This window comes from Arvicola amphibius, chromosome 2, assembly GCF_903992535.2.
Source record: "Arvicola amphibius chromosome 2, mArvAmp1.2, whole genome shotgun sequence".
Taxonomy (NCBI): domain Eukaryota; kingdom Metazoa; phylum Chordata; class Mammalia; order Rodentia; family Cricetidae; genus Arvicola; species Arvicola amphibius.
Genome location: NC_052048.2, coordinates 104964273 through 104987008, shown reverse-complemented (window position 1 = coordinate 104987008; position 22736 = coordinate 104964273). Strand labels below are relative to the sequence as shown.

The window sequence follows — 22736 nt, the reverse complement described above, 5'->3', positions numbered from 1 at the left end:
CCCAGGTTCCCCCACCTACGTAATGGCCTCACACACAGTTAAAATGGGTCTTCTCATATCAATATAGTCTCCCACAGGCTTGCTCAGAGGCTTTTACCAGATGATGTTAAATTCTGTCATGTTGATGATCAATACTAACCATCAGAGGGGACTTCTAATCCCATCATCTTACCTGTAAGTTCCTCATTTGGAACATTATGTGGTATGTGTAGTAGGGACTGAGGAAGGTTTTGTGTGTATCTACATAAATGATGTTCGCTGTATTACAAACAACATTGCTTATACGCTGAATTCCATTTGTGCCTTATGAACCAAACAACGTCAGATATGTACAAGCTTATTGCTGGCCTCCAGAAATTAGGGCAAGGAAAGTGCACAATTGATCACAGAGGTCTTACCCCTCTTAGAAAAACAGCCAGTATCAAATGAAACAAAGACCTCAGTCACATGCAAGAAGCCAGTATGCCTCTTCCCACAAAGAATAGCCAATAGTTGTTTCTCAGACCTGGGTGTGTTCTGCCTCGCGGGTAGGCTCTTTTCTCCCACCCTTGCTGTCATCTTATTATTGAGCCTTTTCCTCTGCTGGGATGCATTAGCAGGAGCCTTCAGCTTTATTCATGAAGCCCTAAGGAACTGATGACTATTCTTGATCCCCAGGAGTCAGAGAACCATATCTGTATCCTATCCTCAACCCCATACTGTTCAGAACCCACCAGAAACATGGGTGGGTTTTTTTCTTCCTTTTAAAACAGTCTCTAAGAGAATATCTAGAAAAGGGAAAGCAAGCTTCCTAAAATGCAGCCACATACAGCAGCTTTTGGTGTGCTACAGTAGGCAAAGAGATCACCATGAAGGGTAGAGAGAAGGGAGCACATCCTTCTAGACAGTAGCAGAACTGGAAGGTAAAGCTGCTGAGCAGCCATTGTTAAACATACCCTGTTTACACATGTTGGGTACTGCTGAGGGATTGCAAGAGTGATATAGTTCAGAACCGTGCCTCTGTCCTCAAGACCTAAACATACAGTCCTGATGAAACAGATACCATGTTACAAGTTTGGTGTTAAGCAAATGCCTCCCGGAACACAGAGCAGGGATAAGAGCCCCCCAGAGAGTTGAAGGGAGGCCATCCCTTCCAGCAGAAATAGATCACACAACAACCCATGTTCATGAGAGCTTGCTGCTGTTTGGATGGCTTTCTCTGCTTTGATAAACCGTGCTCCCCTGACTAGAGAATGGCAGTTCCTCCTGAGTAGTTCCTGGGAATAGAGAGGTATACCTACCTCGGGAAGCAGCCTTCTCCTTGAACTAACTTGGAAAGAAAAGGCAATGTGGAACTCTAAGAGAAGAGAAGGAATAGAAGGATTGGGGCCAAGAGTCCTCTCCTGAAGGTGGATGCAGATATATGTAGCCATTCTTAGAGCACAGCCTGAGCCCCAAAGCTTGGCCCTTGAGGAGGTAGTTGGACCCATCCACAAAGGATGGTAGCAGATGAGGACCGGACAGGGCAGAGGGTGAATCCCAACCCTGTGATATCAAGCCCAAGACTTGACCTCTGGAACAGAGCGCAGATGAGAATTGCCCCAATCTGCCAATCATACACATCCTCTGGATCCCAGTGATAATAACTATGAGTGCCACCATGAAGTCACTCTTTAGCATCTATCTTCCTTGTGCTTCGGCTCAGACTTGAGCCTCAAGAATGTCCCAGTGTAACTCAGTATGCTTTTCCTAGGAGAGCTGTCTTGGAGAGCAGGAAGTGTGAGTGGCAGCCATGACTGACCTCAGGGTGCTATGGCGTCTCAGAATCAAAGCAGGCCTTTCAACCTCTGGAAAGCATGTAGTGAGCCCTGATGGCCTGGACCCTCATGGTCTTATCAGTCTCTCACCAGAGTTGACTTGAGGGAGCCTAACCTTTGCCTGGTAATCAAGTTTGCCAACTGTGCCTCCTACACAACGATAGACACATGCCATAGTCAGCAGAACCCTACTCAGGGCCAGCTTGTCCGTTTCCCCACAGTGCTGATCTATGCTCCTCTTTGTGAGGGACATTTTCTGTCCTATACAGTCTAAAGACTCATAAATTATTCCTCGGGGAAATGACAAACTCAAAAGAAAATCTGATGGGTGTGTCTGTTACCAGAAGAACTCCCAACCCCATCTGCACACAGAATATAATTTGCTGTACAGCTTTCTATAGTCGCTCCCTAACAGTTAAACTTTGAGTCTGTCTTCCAAGCACACTGTGAAATAACTTAATTCCTGACAATTGACAGCTTCAATTAGGAACATTCCAGAAGCACTAGCTAGCAGCAGGTGTGATGCTCTAGGGAGGCCTGATGACTTCTGTGTGTCTGCATGAACAGTGAGTGCTTATCCTAGATGTGTGTCTTGTGGGCACACACTCACAGGTCCCTTCTGTGTTTTAATGTAACCCATGGAATTGGGATACTTTTGGGAGTTTTCCTGGGAGGAATTAACACCATCAACCCCTCTGGGGAAAGTTTATACATTGATAGTTAAGCTACCTTAAACAACAGTTGTTACTCTGCCCGTGCAGAGTCTAAACCATAATTTAAAATTAAAAAGGGAGGTATCACTTAATAATGTGGAACTAGATATTAGAAATCAAAGCAACTCCTTTTGAGGAGGTGGGTGATGTGGGTGTCCTGTAGGACTCTCAGGCCATCACATGGGTACCAGTGACTCCAGAAGATAGGTGTCCAAAACTCTTGAAAAAGTCCACATCGTACAGTTACAGATAAGCACATTCCTCGACAAGCCCACCTCTCGGATGGTTTAATTTTCTCCAGGAGAGCAGCTCTTGCCAAAGATCCCCCTAATCAGGATCCGAGCGCCCTCCCTCCCCCAGACACGCTTTGGAGGTGTAGTGAACTCCTTGGACCACTGTATGGCTGTTCAGGCATGCTGAGTTCTCTGTGTGCCTACCCATGGCTGTACAGGTGTGCTGAGTTCTCTGTGTGCCTACCCATGACTGTCCAGGCGTGCTGAGTTCTCTGTGTGCCTACCCATGGCTGTCCAGGCGTGCTGAGTTCTCTGTGTGCCTACCCATGGCTGTCCAGGCGTGTTGAGTTCTCTGTGTGCCTACCCATGCAAAGTGGTCATCGTCCTCATTCACTCTACTTCTACCTTCCTGCTGAGAAGGCAGCACATTTGTATATGTGAAAAGAAAAGCTAATCTCATCCATGACCCAGGGCTAGTCTGCTTTTCCCTGTGTGTTTGGGTTGGGGAGATGTCCAGAAAACCAAACCAAATGGCATTTCCCAGCATGCTCCCTTCTCAGCTGGAGGTCTAGGGCTTCTTCCTTGTCAGAATGTGGAACATTGAGAAGATTGTGGTCCTGGTGCCTATGCCTAAGTCTTGGTCACTAGAGCTATGAAGAAAATGAGGTACCACTCTCCTGAAAAACACGCTGAGAAATGTTTCTGCTCACTGCTGCCATCAACAAGTTTGCATGGCCATCGTGAATCCAAGCCTAATAAAAGGAGAACTACAGAGAAATGCAGAATGAGACATCAAAGCCACTGGGGATGGAGGCTCTTTCAGCGCCTGCTCACAGGTGTCTCTGTGTGGCTCCCGAGCAATGAGAGACACTCAGCACTGTCCATCTGGGGTCCTCATAAACAACCTACCCTAACTGTACGGATCCAGTGACAGACTGTGTGTCCACAGCAGCACCCCAGTGTTCCTGGGCACCGCAGACCTCCTAGTGAACTGTTGAAATAGGAAAGCTTACCAGGAAAGAAAGAAACCACAGTGAGGCTCTGTAAACATTATGTTAGTTTTGTCTGCATGCAATAGGGCCTCTCTGGGAGCTGTATTTTATGGTGCACAAGTAAGGAGCAGCTGACTGTAACAAATCTGTGTGGAGGGCTGACTGCCCTCTTGTTACTAATTAAAAGCACTACTCGAAGGCCTACCTTTGCAAATTGATCCAGCTAGTTGGGTTACACGTCAATGAAATATTAATAATAGAATTGTTTGCCACTTTCTGTCTCTCGAGACACACAAATCATCAAGCCGCCTTGGAGCATCATGGCTGGTTGCTAACTAGTCCTGGAACGCTGTAGGGAAAGCAACAGACATGTAAAGGATGAAGCTTTCCCCCTCTGGGTCATTTCAAGCAATTCTTTGTAACTGCTAGCCCCTCCTTTGCAGCAAATCTTAGTCACATAGAAAAGGGGTTGCAATGGTTACAGTGTCTATGTAAATAAGGAAAATCAGTATGGAAAACTCGAAAAGATCTTAAAAATCACTTTTGCCTGGGTTAGGGAGAAGGCTCAGCTTGTAAGTTGCTTGCCACTCAGGATGAGGACTGGAATTGAATCCATTGAGTCCTTGTAAATGCTAAATAAGTAGGGCAGCTTATCTATAATCCCAAATTCAAGGGGGCAGAGACAAGGGAATATCTGGAGTAGACTGGCAAACTAGGTAATTTGCCATACTACCCAAAATGGTGGGGCATTGATTCAACAAGAGATCCTGCTCAACATGGAAGATGGAGAGGAATGGAACCGGATACCTGACATAAACCTCTGTCCACACAGGCAACTACATACACATGTGCATGCACACACATGGATACATACACACATGCAAAAAAGTCACTTCACTACAATTCTGTATTCTGAGGATATATATATATATATATATAATCAATCTCCAGATAGCGATTTCCCTTTTACCCCCATTTATTGAAAATAGATTCTTTTCTCACATATATTCTGGTTACAGTTTCCCCTCTGCCTGCTCCTCCAAGTTCCTCTCCACCGCCACTCCCCTCTGGATCCACTCCCTTTCTGTCTCTTATTGGGAAAAGAACCGGCCTCTAAGAGATAACAACAAAACATAACAAAATAAACATAAAACAAAAATCATCACATCAAAGTTAGACAAGGCAAATCAACAAAAATAAAAGAGCACCAAGGGAAGGTACTAGAATCCAGAGACCCACATTTTCACACTCTCTAAATCCAATAAAATGCTAAACTGGAAGCTATAAAACACACACACACACACACACACACACAGAGAGAGAGAGAGAGAGAGAGAGAGAGAGAGAGAGAGAGAGAGAGAGAGAGAGAGAGAGAGAGAGAGAGAGAGAGAGAGAGAGAGAGAGAAAGAACCTGGTACACACCCATGCAGGTCCTGTATTGTATTGCTGTGTCGGCCTCCCCAAGCTCATTTTCTCTTTGCTCATTTGATTTAGAGGGACTTGTTCTCCTGATACCCTCCATCCCTTCTGGTTCTTGCACACTTTCCCTCTCCTGTTCTGTGGGGTTCCCTGAGCTCTGACTGGAGTGATGTGGCAGAGACATACCATTTAGTTTTCCAAGGTTTCTTTCTCTCTGCATTGTGTCTGACTGTGAGTCTGTGTTTGTTCCCATCCTACTGCAAGACGAAAGCTCTCTGGTGATGGCTCAGTAAGGAATTGATGTATGAGTATAGCAGAATATCATTAGGAGTCCTTTGTAGCTACTTTTTTTCTGTAAGACCATTACTATTTGGTTTTACCCTAAGGCTCTGGGCTATATAGCCTCTGGTTCTTGTCACCCAAGCAGTGGTCAGGTAGGGGTTCCCTCTCTTGGAGGGGGCCTTAAGTCAGATCAAACATTGGTTGGTTCCTCTCACAAGCTTTGTGCTACCATTGTCCCGGCATATTTTGCAGACAGGACAGATTGTAGACCAAGGGATTTGTGTCTGGGTTGGTGTTTACTTTTCTCTTTTGATAGCCTTACAGAGTGCCTTTCCACAGAAAAGACACAAGAATGTTAGGGTGAAGGTTCTAAATAGACACCAGTTTGACCTCTCCATGTTCAATGAGTTCTGTGTTGTCTTCAGCAATAGGAGCTTGCTCTCAGTTTGTGGAGATGAACCTAGTGTTTTGGCAACAGCCTGGGTGTTTGGGGATTTCTATGGGACCCCTTTGGCAAACAACTCAACTGGATGTAATCTAGCCACTATACTGGACACTTTGTTTGAAGACAAGACATAGCCAGTGGGATTCCATCCTCCTGATCATGTATCTTAGGAGGTTTCCATTCTACTAGGCTTCCATACCACCGCTCAAATGCCCTTCAGTCATAGATGTCTCTGCCTGCATTTCCTCCCTCAACCCAATCTCTCCCCTCTTTCCCTGTCCCATTGTTCTTTTCCCATCCTCCTCACATTCCATGTACAAAACTCTTCATTTCCCCCTCCCCGGAAGAAACAAATATCCCCCCCCCCAAGTCCCTTTCCTATAACTAACAACTAATACCCACTTAAAAGTGGATAGATATAATTATCTTTCTGGGTCCGGATTACCTCACTCAAGATGACTTTTTTCAAGTTCCATCCCGTTTGCCTGTGCATTTCATGATTTAATTTTTAACAGCTGACTAATACTCCATTGCATAAATGTACCACATTTTCTTCATCCATTCTTCTGTTGATTGACATTTAGGTAGTTACCAATTTCTGGCTATTGTAAATAGAGCAGCAATGAACAGGACTGAACGAGCATCATTTGGGTAGGATGCAGCATCCTTTGGGTAGTTAGATGCCCCAGAATGGTTGTAGCTGTATCTTGAAATAGATAGATTCCCGTCTTTCTGAAGAACTGCCATACAGTGCACTTTTATCAGCAATGAGTGAGTGTTCCCCTTGCTCTACATGCTTGCTCAGATAAGCTGTCATTTGTGTTATTTTAGACATTCTGACAGGTGTAAGATGGAATCTCAAAGCAGTTTGTATTTGTATCTCCCTGATGCCTAAGGATGTTGAACCATTTTCAAGTTTTTCTCAGCAATTTGAGTTTCCTCTATTAAGAATTCTCTGTTTAGGTATATTTTTACTTGAATTATGTGGGATTTTTGTGTAGCATTTTCATTTTTTTATTTTATTTTTAAAAAAGAAAACAGACTTATCTTTTTTCATTTTACACACCAATCCAGGTTCCCACTCTCTCTCCTCCTCCAATTCCCTCCACCTTTACCCTATCCACTCCTCAGAGAGGGTAAGGTACATTGCTTTGGGGAAGATCCAAGGCCCTCCCTACTATATCTAGGCTGAGCAAGGTATCCATCCAAAGACAATAGGTTCCCCAAAGCCAGAACAAGCAGTAGGGATAAATCCTGGTGCCACTGCTAGTGGCCCGGCAGTCTGGCCCCAGCCATACAACTGTCACCCACATTCAGAGGACCTAGTTTGGTCCTATGCTGGTTCCTTCCCAGTCCAGCTGGTGTTGATGAGCTCCCATTAGCTCAGGTAGACTGTTTCAGTGGGTGTCCCCTTCATGGTCTTGACCTCTTGGTCATATTTTCACTCCTTCCACTCTTCAACTGGACTTTGGGAGATCAACCAAGTACTTTACTGCGGGTTTCTGCCTCTGTTCCCATCAGTTGCTGGATGAAGGATCTATGGTGACATTTAATATATTCATTAATCTGACTTCAGGACAAGGGCAGTTCAGGCACACTCTCCTCTTTTGCTTGGGGTCTTATCTGGGGTCATCTGGATTGCTGGGAATTTCTCTAGTGTCAGGTTTCTTCCTAGCCCCATAATGGCTCCCTCAATCAAAATATCTCTTTCCTTGCTCTCCATCTCTGTCCTTCCTCCATCTCAACTATCCTGTTCCCTCAGGTTCTCCTCACCCCTCCCCTTCTCCCCTCTTCTCCTTCCACCCTCCATTTGCCCTCCACTCCTATGCTCCCAATTTTGTCAGGCAATCTTGGATATTTCTGCTTTCCAGGTAGATCTGTATATGTTTTTCTTAGGGTTCACCTTGCTACTTAGCTTCTCTAGGGTCATAGACTATAGGCTTGTTATCCTTTGCTTTACAGCTAGTATTTACTAATGAGTGAGTACATACCATGCCCATCTTTCTGGGTGTGAGTTACCTCAGTCAAGATGGGTTTTTATAGTTCCATCCATTTGCATGCAAATTCCAAGATGTCATTGTTTTTTTTACTGCTGAGTAGTACTCCACTGTGTAAATATACCACATTTTCTTTACCCATTCTTCGGTTGAGGGGCATCTAGGTTGTTTCCAGGTTTGAGTTATTACAAATAATGTTGCTATGAACATATTTGAACAAATGTCCTTGTAGCATGATCGAGCCTCCTTTGGGTATATGCTCAAGAGTGGTATTGCTGGGTCCTTAGGTAGGTTGATTTCCAATTTTCTGAGAAACCATCATACTGATTTCCAGAGTGGCTGAACAAGTTTACATTCCCACCATCAATGGAAGAGTGTTCCCTTATTCCATATCCTCTCCAGTATAAGTTATCATTGGTGTTTTTTATCTTAGACAATATGACTAGTGTAAGATGGTATCTCAGAGTCGTTTTGATTTACATTTCTCTGATGACTAAGGATGTTGAACATTTCCTTAAGTGTCTTTCAGCCATTTGAGATTCTTCTGTTGACAATTCTCTGGTTCTGTACCCCATTTTTAAAATTTGGATTATTTGGAATTTTGATTTGTGAGTTTTTATGTATTTTGGAGACTAGTCCTCTGTTTGATGTGGGATTGATAAAGATATTTTTCCATTCAGTAGGCTGCCTTTTTATCTTATTGACTGTGTCCTTTGCTTTATAGAAGCTTCAGGAGGTCCCATTTATTTATTGTTGCTCTCAGTGTCTATTCTATTGGTGTTATATTTAGGAAGTGGTCTCCTGCGTCCTTGCACTAAAGACTACTTTCCACCTTCTCTTCTATCAGGTTCAGTGTGGTTGGATTTATATTGAGGTCTTTAATTCATTTGGACTTGAATTTTGTGCACAGGGATAGATATGGATCTATTTTTATTCTATATGTTGACATCCAGTTGAAGATGTCAGTTGTTGAAGATGCTTTCTTTTCTCCATGATATAATTTTAGCTTTGTCAAAAATGAGGTGTTCATTGGTGTGTGGATTAATTTCTGGGTCTCCAATTCCATTCCATTAGTCATTCTCTGTTTTTATGCCAATGCCAAGCTGTTTTCATTTCTGTAACTCTGTAATAGAGCTTTAATGTCAGGGATCACAGTGATGTCTCCAGAAGCTTCTTTATTGTACAGGATTGTTTTGGATATCCTGTAATTTTTGTTCTTCCATATAAAGTTGATCATTTTTCTTTCAAGATCTGTGAAGAATTGTGTTGGGATTTTCATGGAGATTGTATTGAATCTATAGATTGATTTTGGTAGGATTGCCATTTTCATTATGTTGATAATATCTATCCAAGAGCTTGGGAGATCTTTCCATTTTCTGGTATCTTCTTCATTTTCTTTCTTCAAAGATATAAGTTCTTGTTCAACAGGTTTTTCGTTTCTTTGGTTAGTTTTACCCCAAGATATTTTTATGTTACTGTGACTATTGAGTTTCTCTCCATTTAATTTGTTGTTGTCTGTCAGCTTGCTGTATATTGCTTTTACTATATTTAGATATATTCCTTGTATCCCTGATCTCTCCAAGACCTTTATTATGAAAGGGTGTTGGATTTTATTGAATTCTTTTGCAGCATCTAATAAGATTATGTTTTTTTATTTCAGTTTATTTGTGTGGTGGATTATATTGATAGATTTTTGTATGTTGAACCATCCCTGCATCTCTGGGATGAAGTCGACTTGATCATAATGGATGATTCTTTTGATGTGTTATATTCAGTTTGCCAGTATTTTATTGAGTACTTTTGTATCTATGATCATGAGTGAGATTGGTCTGTAATTCTGTTTCTTGAGTTTTTATGTGGTTTTAGTTTCAGGGTAATGATAGCCTCATAAAAAGAGTTTGGTGATGTTCATTCTGTTTCTATTATGTGGAACACTTTGAGTAGTATAAGTATTAGCTCTTCTTTGAAATTCTGGTAGGATTCTGCAATGAAACCATCTGGCCCTAGACATTTTTGGTTGGGAGGCTTTTGATGACTGCTTCTATTTTTTTTTTTTTTTTTTGCAGATTATAGGTCTAATTATATCGTTCACCTGATCTTAACTTAAGTTTGGTATATGGTACCTAACCAGAAAATTGTCCATTTCCTTTAAGTTTTCCAATTTTCTGAAGTACAGGTTTTTGTAGTATGACCTAATGATTCTCTGGATTTCCTCAGTATCTGTTGTTCTGCCTCCCTTTTCATTTCTGATTCTGTTAATTTGCATATTCTATCTCTGTCCTTTGTTTAGTTTTGATAAGGGTTTGTCTATCTTGTTGATTTTTCTCAAAGAGACAGCTCTTTGTTTCATTAGTTCTTTGTATTATTTTCTTTGTTTCTATTTGAATTGATTTCAGCCTTCAATTTGATTATTTCCTGTTGTCTACTCCTCCTGGGTGAGTCGGCTGCTTTTTGTTCTAGAGCTTTCAGGTGTGCTATTAAGTCACTAGTGTGAGCTTTCTCCACTTTTTTATGTAGGCATTTAGTGCTATAAAATTTCCTCTTGGCACTGCTTTTATAGTGACCCATAGTTTTTGGGACACTTCATTTTTATTGAATTCTAGGAAGTCTTTAAGTTCTTTATTTTTTTCTTGACTCAGGGGTGGCTCGACTGTGCGCTGTTCAATTTTCACGAGTTTGTTGGCTTTCTGCAATTAGTTTTGTTCTTGAATTCTAACTTTAAACCACTGTGATCTAGGGGGTTACTTTCTGTTGTCTGAGTTTCTGTCCTGCCCAATTCCCACTGTCTTTAGGTCACAAAGAAATCACACAGAGAGTCTACATTAATGATAAACTCATTGGCCCATTAGCTCAGGCTTCTTATTAACTCTTATAACTTATATTAACCCATTATTCTTATCTCTGTTAGCCACATGGCTTGGTAACTTTTTTGGCAGGGCAGGTCACATCTTTCTTTTCCTGTGTCTGGGCAGGACTGCAGAAGGAGCTTCCTGCTTCCCAGAATTCTGCTGTTCTCATTGCCCTGCCTCTACTTCCTGTCTGGTTGTCCCACCTATACTTCCTGCCTGGCTACTGGCCAATCAGCATTTATTTGAAACATAATTTACAAAATACAAAATTGTCCCACACCACTTCCCCCTCATTTTTTTAAACAAAGGAAAATATCTGTAGTCCATTTTTGGGGAATGTGGGCATAGTATTTTAAGCTACTTACTGATGGTTGGGGACACTGTAATCTTATGGGGACCTAAAGAAAATTTTAAATTATGATCAAGTCCTGACTGGAGTATCCTGTGAGTCTTGATCATCTCAGGCAGCGGTCTTGAACCTGTTCTGGATGTAGAACTCTGACATCTGGGCCATCTGTTCCTACTGGAGATTTCTCAGGTGGTCTTCCTTGATCAAATCTGATTTTTCTTAACTCAGAATGAATCCACAACCTCTCATTTCCTCTGGAAACAAAAGCAAAATCTCTTCTCCAAAGTAACATAACTTTTGACTTTAATTTTGAAGTCAAGGTATTTTCAAAATACCTATCTTGAATTAATTTAGCAGCATTTATAAACAAATATCTTTTAGCAGCTCTTGCTCCTTCTTCAGCATTCAAACAATTCAAAGAGAACATAATAACATACAGTATCCAGATTCTCTGTGCATTTTCTATCTTTATTTGGCTTTACTTTAACCTCTATTTCTTTTATTTTTACTTTTAACTTTTGGCTTTTTGAGACAGGTTCTCTGTGTATCATTGTCCTGCAACTCCCTCTGTAGACCAGGCTCTCCTTGAACTCACAGAGACCCACCTACCTCTGCCTCCCAAATGCTGGGATTAAAGGTGTATGCCACCACACCACACCCAATTACTCTCTTTCTTTCATTTTTATTTTAAGGATTTTAACCTTTTCCCTGCATATGTTTTTAATACAATATAAACTATTTAGAGGTTTTCTTCATCTTTGAATCTCTTTACTGTATATATCTCTCTTTTTCTGACTTCATGAGTCTTTAATTTGCTAAGCAATATGGAGAGGATTAAAGCTGTGGCTTTGATGGCTAAATCCAGCCCATTCCTTAGTTTTCTGAGATTCCAGGTTCATGGCAGAGGTACCAGCTGTAGCCACGTTTATTGCCACAACTCTATGGCATTTTAAGGTCCCTGCCAGCAAGCAAACTACAGCAGTGTGCTCACAAACCACACTAAAATGCTCCCCAGTCAGACCACCTGCCTGAAAGAGTCCGAGTTTGCCCTGGCAGGACAGCCCAGAAGGTCAGCATTTTAAAACAGCATGGCTTTTTTTCTGCTATGGCTTAAAACCAAAAAGCATGCAGTCAGATTTTATCAACACCATTTAAGTGTTTTGTGGCAGGACCTCTTTAAGAACTGCAAGGTTTTGCAGCTAAAGCTGAGTTAGGAAGCCTCTCTTAAATGAGAGCACTTTCTTGCCTATGCCAAGCAGAGCAGACCCAAGAAAGAGCTGCTACCAAGAATTCATGCTTTAATCTTTTCTGTCTCAAATTACTTCTCAAGCTACTCCTATTTTTTGTATCTGTTAAGGTTTGCTTTGTTGCCAAGTATGTGGTTAATTTTAGGGAAGATTCCATGAGGTGATGAGAAGTTATATTCTTTTGTGTTTGAGTAGAATGTTCTGTAAATGTCTGTTAAGTTCATTTGAGTCATGACATCTGTTCTCTTATTTCTCTGTTAATTTTCTGTCTGATTGTCTCACCACCTGTCCAGTGGTGAGAGTGGGCTGTTGAAATCTTCTACTATTAGTGTGTGGGGTTTGATGTGTGATTTAAACTTTAGTAATGTTTATTTTACATATGTGGGTGCATAGATGTATTTGGGTCATAGATGTTCAGGATTTAGACTTCATCTTGATGGATTATTGCTCTTTGAGTTTAAAGTGTCCTTCTTCATACCATCTTATTGATTTTAGTTTGGCTATTAGGATGGCTACAGACACTTGTTTTGGGGGTTCATTTGCTTGAAAAATCTTTTCCTAACCCTTTATTCTGAGACAGTAACTGTCTTTGAGGTTGAGGTGTATTTCTTGTATACAGCAGAAGGATGGATCCTGCTTTTGTATCCATTCTCTTAGTCTGTGTGTTTTTATAGGTGAATTGAGTTTATTGATTTTACAAGATATTAATGGTCAGTGATTGTTAATTCCTGTGATTTTTTTCAGTGGCAATGTTTGTGTGTTTCCCTTCTTTGGGGTTTGCTGGTATGAGGTTATCTGTTGCCTGTGTTTTTTTTGTGGGTGCATTTAGCTTCCTTGGGTTGGAGTTTTCCTTCTAGTACTTTCTGTAGGGCTGATTTGTAGATAGATATTGTTTAAATCTGGTTTTGTCATAGACTATCTTGTTTTCTCCATTGATGGCGATTGAAAGCTTTGCTGGGTATAGTAGTCTGGGCTTCCATCTGTGGTCTCTTAGTGTCTACAGCACATCTGTCTAGGACCTCTGGCTTTCATGATTTCATTGAGAAGTCAGGTGTAATTCTGATAGGTCTGCCTTTATATGTTACTTGACCTTTTTCCTTTGCAGCTCTTAATATTTTTTCTTTATTCTGTATGTTTTGTGTTTTGATTATTATATGGTGAGGGGACTTTTTTGGCCAGTATATTTGGTATTCTGTGAGCTTCTTGTACCTTCATAGGGATATCCTTCTTTAGGTTGGGAAAGTTTTTTCTTGATTTTGTTGAATATATTTTCTCTGCCTCTGAGATGGAGTTCTCCTTCTTCTATCCCTATTATTCTTAGGTTTGGTCTTTTCATTGTGTCCCAGATTTCCTAGTTGTTTTTTGTTAAGAATTTGTTGGATTTAATGTTTTCTTTGACTGATGAATCTATTTATTCTATAGTATCTTGAACAGATGATATTATTTCTTCCATCTCTTGTATTCTGTTGGTTATGCCTACCTCTGTAGTTCCTGTTCATTTACCCAGATTTTCCATATCCAGAATTCCCTCAGTTTGTGTTTTCTTTATTGCCTCTATTTCAATCTTCAAGTCTTGAACTGTTCGAACTGTTTTATCTATTTGATTGTTTTTTCTTGGTTTTCTTTGAGAGATTTATTTATTTATTTATTTATTTCAGTTTTTGTCTTTTTCTCCATTTCTTTAAGGGAGTTTTTCATTTCCTCTTTAAAGGTTTCCATCATCCTCATAAAGTTACATTTAAAATCATTTTCTTCTGCTGCTTTTGCGCTAAGATGTTCAAGTATTCCTGTTGTATGACCACTGCATTCTGGTGTTTCCATGTTGCTTTTTAAGTTGTTAAGTGAATTCTTGCATTGGTGCCTACCCATCTCTTCCTCTACTTGGTGCTGGCAATATCTTTGCCACTTTATCCAATTCTTGCAGTTGCTATCTGTGTCTTTGGGAGCTGTTCTTGGTCTGCTCTGTACTGTTGCTCTCTGTGTCTCAGGGAGCCACTGGGTTCTCTCTTGGCCCACTCTGTGCAGTCACAGCTTGTACTTCAGAGTTCCTTTCTTGGTCCTCTCTGTGTAGTTGCAACATCTTGGTCCTCTTGTGTAGTAGTAGGCTATGTTTCAGAGTTCCACTGATGTTGTGGGGGATAAGAGGGTTGGGGGGCAGAGTGGGACTTGTAGCTTGCAGGGGTTTGATCAATGGGTTCAGGATGTTGGAGCAGCCTACTTGCAGCTGTATATCATTTTCTTATGTTCTTTATATATTTTGGATATTAGTCCCACATTGGATGTGAAGTTGATAAAAATCCTTTCCCATTCTGTATGCTTATGCTTTGTCTAAATGGCAGTGTGCTTTGTCTCCCAGTAGTTTTTCAGTTTCATGGGTTTCTATTTCAGTGTACCTGTTTCCTTTGAGGTCTTTAATCCTTTTAGAGTTGAGTTCCATGCAGGGTGATAAGTATAGATCTATTTGCATTCTTCCACATGTAGACATTCAGTTAGACCAGCACCATTTGCTTATTCTGTTGGTGAAGCTTGCCACTAGAATTCCTATTCAAATTCTTCATATTTTTTATTTCTAGAATTCCCACAATTTGGAAAATTTTCTGTTTACTTACACTGATTTTATTTCCTTTTTCACATCTTGAACAGTTTCATTTTTTTCTTCCACTATATATCTGTGTTTTCCTGAATTTCTTTAAGGGATCAATTTATTTCCTCTTTAAGACTGTCTATCATCTTTATACAGGCTGTGTATGTCCTTTCTTTTCTGTGTTTCAACTATGTTGGAATTTTCAGGGCCTCTTGTAGTATGGTTCCTGGGCTCTAGTAGAGATGCACTGTCTTGCCTGTTATTGATTGTGCTTTTAAACTCTGGTGTCTAGGCACCTGAGATTGAAATGATTATAGGACTAGGTATTGGTATCTGGTTTTTGGGGTTTTTTTTTGTTTTGTTTTCTTAGGATGGTGTTTTGTTCCTTGTTTTATGTTTCCTCTCTGGGTTTCAGGAGAGTGTGGTAGTTATGTGTTGCCTGGTAGAAAATTTTCTGTGGACCTACAGGTGTGGCCACTGGGGCTCCAGATGAAATGTGTTCCTGAGTATTGGGAGTTGACACTTAGGAGTGGGGATAAGTCATGAGCCTGAGAAGGCTCATAGGAGGGAGGAAAGCAGAGTGTCCAGTCAGAATCTGCTTAGTCAGTCTCCTTGGAATAAAGTCAGAGAGTGAAGACAGGTTACCCCAGAAGGTCTGCTGCAGAGCTAGGCCTGAGACTGGAGGAAATGGACCTGAGGAAATGGAAAGAGAGGAGACCTACAGTCAACATGCCTGCTTCTCTAACGTGCTCAGCTGGTGTGTGCAGTCGTAATTAATGAGGTTGGGGGTCAAAATGTAGTCATAATTAATGAGGTCCATGATAGCCTTGTATAAAGGATAACAAGTATTTATTTGGGGGAAAAACTCACAATAAGGGTAGAGGGCTGCTGTCCGCTGTGGGCACTGGAAGCTGCTAACAGAACTCAAACCACACACAAGAGAGCAAGCATGCTTCCTGTCTGTGCTTATTAGTCCACATGGAGTACCTCAGACCATGCTCTAATGGGCTGGTACCCAGAAGTCTACTGGTTGAATGAATTCCCAGAACAGGTGTGTTCTCAGAGAAATCCTGCTGGTGTTGGATGCTGGGGTGATGGTATGAATCGGGTAAAAGAACATTGGAAGAGAAGATCTTCCTGATCTATTGGGGCTGGGGTCAGTGAGTAAAGGGAGATTGAGTCTGGTGTTTGGCTACAGAGCTGGAGAGGGGCGGAATGGTGAAACTGGGGGACTGAATCTGGGGGACCAGAAGGAGAGGTGAAGTTCTGTAGTCAGCCTCCCTGTTTCCCTGGAAGAAGTGCAGATAACAATTTTCAAAGTCAAAAATCTCAGGCATTTTTATTTCAAATTCCTTTCTCTATGACCTCCCAGGCCCTGAACAATAGTCACCCACCCATCTCTAATGCTGAAACTTGCCTCTTTCACACCTTTCTATGCCTCCCTTCCCAAATGACCCGCATTGAGTCACTAATCACAGTCCCCTCTTATGGGGCATGAGGTGGACACACAGTGACCACCTTTCCCCTCTTCAGTAAAGAGAACTGGAAACCTTGTACATGTGATGTGAACTTGTAGTCACCAACAGAAGTTTATCATGAAAATTGAGTCTGGGTGTCAAAATTCTTTGAGATATACAAGAAAACAAACATGCCCATGAGCTGTTGTTAAAAATTGCTTCTTAAGGCTGGAGAAATTGAACAGTTTACAGAGTGCTTGCCTGCCTAACATGTACAATGTCCTCGTGCCAGTACCAACACCCCATACATTGCACACTGACATGGTAATACATGCGTGTAATCCTAGCACTGGAGAGGTGGAGGAAAGAGGATCAGAAGTTCAAAGTCATCAAAGCCACTCTGGGTCACATGAGACCATCTCAAAACAAAAATACAACAAAGCATATATTGGTCTGTCATAAATCAACAAAACCCAGATGATTGTTCTACTTAAACAAACTTGGAACACATCTGCTTTTCACTAGGGTTAGTAACCAATCATTAATAGTTCAGTTTCTTAACTTCTGAAAAAGGTACCAAAATGTGTCATGTTTAATTACACCCTTTCCCCTTTGACTTAGAGCCACTGTCCCTGACAAATTCAGAAGCAGCTTGGGAAATCAGTAAAGTATTGGTCAACATACCTTTGCCTTAACATGGACCTTAAATATGTCTTTTTCTAAGTTATGCCTTGACCAAAGAATAAAATCACAGATTAGTTTGGATGTAGAAAATATCCCCCTTTAGCCTGGGTGATGGGATTCACTCTTATGTCAAAGCAATTAATTCAGAAAAGGGCTTAATTTTATTTTTAATTCAAATGTGCATTTTAACCTGTGTTCCTTTGGCAGTCCTCTCATTTCTGAATTTAGAACTCTTTGGTAATTTCTTGAGTACTTATTTCTATTAGAAATAGTATCACGGCCAGCACAAGGATATTGTATGTGTCTTGATTAAAGGTGCTTAAATATGACAATATTTTCAGAAAGTAACTTTGAATGCCCCAAATTTCTGTCTTCTGGGTGGGAACCCATAGTAATTTCTAGAAAGATGAGTGTCCTACTTTGGAGAGAAGCCTCAGGATGGCACCTGGGAAGGAGCAGCATAAGGAGGCTACCAGCAGAAAGACATCTTCAAGGAAGGATTATGACTCAAGAAGGTTATAGACTGAGGTCCTAGGAATCAGTTCCCTCCACAAACCCCAGGGAAGCCCATACAGAGGATCAGCTGAGAGGGCCAACCTGGAGACTTAGGGCCTGAGTGCATCATCTTTAGTGAGCTGTGCTGTATTGATACCCTGAGGTTTCCTTATTCTCTTCCATCTCAGACACATCCCCTCATTTGTTTCCACAGAGATCACCCCAGATGGGGCGCCTCCAACACAGCCCTAGCAAGATGGCTGCCTCCTGTCTATGAAGACGGCTTCAGTCAGCCCAGAGGCTGGAACCCTGACTTCTTATACCATGGCTTCCCACTACCCCCAGTTGGTACTCATTTAGAACCTATTTCAGCAGGATAGGGACAGATTTTCCATAATGCTGACATACTCCCTGCAGCCTTGGAAAGCAATGGCAGCTACTGGGGTGATTTTATATCCTTAGAAATTCATACAACACCTTGTGTTCCCAGACTCCCTGCAAAGTTGTAACCCTGAGGTGTAAGATCTATCTGTGCGGTTCTGAAGGTTAGCCACAGCCAGCTAGCAAGGAGAGCAACTTAAATTTAAAGTTACTGTCATCTAATTTGATGACTTTCCTCTGGATAAGCACTTTAATATTCTCAAATAAATTCCTCTATTCATTGGTGGAAGACAAGATTCAGTCAGAGACACACATTCATTAATGAATTCACTCCTGTACACTATATATATGCAGGTGCTGGCTACCATTTTACTATCAGAGGCACATTTATTTGGGACACACATTCATTTCCTATTGGTCCTTTGGTCCACCATGTGCCATTGGATCCATTGTTCTACTTCATCAAAGCATGGTTCATTCTGGCTCTAATTTGACTCTTCATGTCAATGGATAGGTCAACGTTTGCTTTTAAGCCACATTCCACAACAGAATTCTCAAAATGTATTCCATCTGGTACTCAGCTCAGTGAAGAGAAAATCAGGACCAGAAGGGAAAGACTGGCCCAGTCAGCTGTGGGCTGACACCTTTACCATCACAAAGCTCTCCAGTGGTTTTTAGGTGTCCTTTTAAGAGGGCCAAGTGTTCCTAGCAGTTGGTGGGGGCCATCAGGTGGAGTTGGGTACCAAGGTTCACTGAGAAAACATGCTATTCCTGTCTACCTGTAAACAAGATGTTTCTCTTGCCTCTCATGTGATTGACATTGGACCAGTTCAAATCCTGAGGGCTCCCGAGCTCTGTGCTGATACAAGATTCTACAAATTCTTATCAGTTTATATTTAATATTATAACAATCAGCACCTAAGTATGTTTATGTGTAGCCTGTTCATTGCTTGAGCTTATTCTAACAGAGTAATCCAAGTTTACTGGCTCATACTAATAAAAAAAATTAACTCCAGTTCTGTAGGCCAAAAGCAAGGCTTCTCAGGACTATGCCCTTTCAGAGGTCCTTGGGGGAAAATCCATCTCCTTGACTTTTCTGGATCATATGTAGACAGGATACTGAGGTACAAAGCCCAGTGCTTTGCACATGCAAGGCAGATGCTTTTACCATGGAAACATCTCTCAAGCCTCATGTTTTCTAAATACTAAAGGCTGCTCACACTCTTGCTTTATGGCTCCTCTGCCACATAGCAATGTGGTATCTCTCCAAGTCTTCCACCCCAAGCCCCAACTCTTAACCACAGTCAAGAAGGCTCTCAAAACTAAAGACCCATGTGGCCAGAATATTCTTGAACAATCTCTGAATCCCAAGGTCTTTGATCTAACCACACAGGTAGGTTATATATTTTAAAGCAGACATATTTGGAGGCATTATTCTGCCCATCACCATCTACTTTCTGATCACCCAAAGGCTCCTATCTATCCATCCATGGGCACCCACACCATAGGTCCCACTTCTGTCACAGCACTCGAGGTCTAAGGTCCAGCCCAGACCTTACCATTGGAGGTCCCTGAAGTCAGACGGGGAGGTTTTGAATGGGACTCGCCTGGGAACAAATTCTCTTCCATCTTGATCTGTGGCTGGCAAAATGGCTCACCTGGTAAAAGTGCTTGTCATGCAAGTTTGAGTTTAGCTCCTGGGACCCCATAGTGGAAGGAGAGAATCGACCTATGAAATAAACAAAGCTTCTTTCTGCTCCCAAAATCCATCTTCCTTACAGTCCTGGTAATAATAGTCAGCACTATCCTTCGGCAGGGAGGAAGGAAAGGAACAGAGAGAGAATGGCTGCTCCTCAATGGCGGGGAGATCAGTCAGACAACTCTTCAAGGACTAAGGCCTTGGTCAGAACCCTGTAGTTGAGGGCTGAGTTGTGGGCTATCCATGTTCTTCACACACCTTCCCACAAAGGCCTAGGAACTGATGGCTTTCTGTCCACTTACATATTTTATATGTACTTCCTAAGGCTCTGAGAACTGGCCTAACAGGCCCCAGACATCACAAATCAGGGCAGGTTTCCAAGTCCAGATGTGTCTATCTTCCATCTTGGCTCTTCCCATCATGTCCACAATGACAGGTCTGGTCTTCCCCGGGGCTCTCTGAAGCTGTGAACAAGACCCTTACTGTGCACTTAAAACCCCAAGGTCTCCGTTATTGACTACAGTGCAATCTGTCTACGTCATTGCTATCTGTTCTCTTCCTCCAGGTACGGGAGGTGACGAGGCACCTCATTCAAGTTTCAAATGAGGCTGTGACGGAAGATGACCAGTACTCTGATTTCCTGACAGCGTGGGGACAGTACATTGATCATGACATTGCCCTCACGCCACAGAGCACCAGCACAGCAGCCTTCTGGGGCGGTGTTGACTGCCAGCTGACCTGTGAGAACCAAAATCCCTGCTTCCCCATACAGGTAATTTCCCTACACTCTTCCTTGATTATGAAACAACATGTCTTTCTTAAAATTACACAGAAAAAAAAAACCCTGAAATGAAATACAAAGTCTCCCTCGCTTGTCCTGTCCCCAGAAGCTTCCTACATAAGCTCCTTGGATATTGAATGCGCTCCTGTGTAAAACATTATTTTGTATGTGCAAACTACCGGACAATTCCCAGGCATGCAATGTGCGTATTCTGAACCCGCAATAATAATTATCCCTCACTCCATATCATAATCAACACACATTTATTTTATGATTTAAGATTATAAAAGGGCCCAAGATTCCGAGGTGATATCTAATCTCCCTTTTGCTACAGCTTCCCTCAAACTCCTCGGGGACCACGGCATGCTTGCCTTTCTACCGTTCCTCAGCCGCCTGCGGCACTGGGGACCAGGGAGCTCTCTTCGGCAACTTGTCTGCGGCCAATCCCAGGCAGCAGATGAACGGTTTGACCTCCTTTCTCGATGCATCCACTGTGTACGGCAGCTCCCCTGGTGCTGAGAAGCAGCTGCGCAACTGGAGCAGCTCCGCGGGCCTGTTGCGTGTCAACACACGCCACCTAGACTCAGGCCGCTCCTACCTGCCCTTCGCATCTGTTGCCTGTGCTCCAGAGCCAGGTGCCCCGCGTACCACCCGTACTCCCTGCTTCCTGGCTGGTGACGGCCGCGCAAGTGAGGTCCCTGCCCTGGCAGCAGTGCACACTCTGTGGCTGCGTGAGCACAACCGCTTGGCTACTACATTCAAGGCCATCAACGCACACTGGAGTGCTGAGACTTCCTATCAGGAGGCTCGCAAGGTCGTGGGCGCGCTGCACCAGGTGCGTACCGTGCATGGCATGGGGGTGGGGGGCAGTACAGACAGGAACGAGTGCATACCCCTAAGGCGTGTCTGTGAGGCCACTGTGAGAACCCTAGGGGTGTTCGGCAGGGTCACTGTGGATTTAACAGTGGCTTCCACCAGGACTATTATGGTCTCTCTGAGTTTCCAGCAGGATCACCTTGGGATATTCAAGTGGGGACATCCAAGGCACAGTATTTGTGAGCAAAATACTCCCTGTACCAGGGCCTCCTCTTGGCTCTGTCCTCCCAGCACTGGATCACCCAGAGGAACCACAGAGCCACAGAGCTTCTGCAGCCACAACTGTGTCTAGCAGCAGCAAGTCCATTCACTGGCTGCTACCTAGCAACCATAACTCTCAGAGCCTCACAGAGCGCAGCTTGCAATACTCCTTGGAGCAGCCCTATGAAGTGGGCACAGAGCTGGATTCTGGCATGTTTGTGTGTTGGTAATAATGGAGCTCCTAATTCTGTCAAGTTAAATTAAGAGTCAGTTTTTCTTTATTTCTAATAGGAACTGGTATTTTATTACACTAGCCGAATGATCATTTGTGGTGCCCTTAAGATGTTACTTGTAGCTCTTTCGTGAATGATAGATACTGATGTCATCTTAGACCATCCTCGCCTACTGTTTATACAAATGATGTATTGTGAGCTTTTCCATTAAGAACATGGTTCTTCTTTAGAAAGAACTACTGTGTAATCATATCTATGAACTGTAAGTTATTATTAGTCAACAAGCAGTCACAAATCCAAAAACTCAGGTTAAAACAAAAAAAAAACCAAAAAATAAAAATGATTAGAGCTGATAGAAAGTTCTGGCAACACAGCCCTGATTAACTACGTGCTAATTTTTTCATTGTTAGATAATAACCATCATATGCTTAGTCTTTAAATCTTGACAGTTTTTAGGGTGAAAATAAATCTTCGTTGTGGATTTGCTACCCTGTAATTACTTAGAGTAATGATGAGAAAAGCTTTGGTTTGACTGAGGAGCTGCCTGTGGCCAAGGACTGTTTCCTGGGCTCCTTATCTGTGTGTGGTCTGATTTACCACCAGGCCCTGTGTATGCTTCAGGGCTGTCTTCAGGAAATGCTGCTGGTCCTGTCTGTGGTTCACCAGAGTTTGACTTCATAGCCATCCTCTATGGACAGTGGCAGGTGACTCTTCCACGGAGGCCTCCCTTCTCTTGTTAGCCGAGCTCACCAGCTGTCTGGAAACATGCAGCGACTGCAGGATATTCAGTTGCGTTACTTCTCCCAGGCAAAGGTTGTCAGCTCAACACCTCGGGATCTTAAGCAGGGAAGCAGATGGTGGGTGGGTTTCTCCCTTTAAGCAAAAATGAGCAGGGAGCATGGAAATGTCATACAACGCATTGTGCAGACTGTTACCCACTGTGACTCAGTCATCAGCTCCTCGGGGTCAGGCTGTTCTTCAATTTAGGGGGGTGCTGTGGCTCCATCTTAGAAGATGATGTCA

General features: G+C 42.4%; 1 protein-coding gene across 1 annotated transcript in view; it reads left to right on the top strand.

The window, feature by feature from the left end:
- The window catches only part of Tpo (thyroid peroxidase), an 80344-nt gene that overhangs the window by 24406 nt on the left and 33202 nt on the right, over positions 1 to 22736 (top strand). Inside the window, exons 9-11 of the mRNA XM_042054540.1 lie at positions 17757 to 17886; positions 20188 to 20394; positions 20738 to 21238. Coding sequence (XP_041910474.1) covers positions 17757 to 17886; positions 20188 to 20394; positions 20738 to 21238 — 838 coding nt within the window. The remainder of the gene's footprint in view (positions 1 to 17756; positions 17887 to 20187; positions 20395 to 20737; positions 21239 to 22736) is intronic.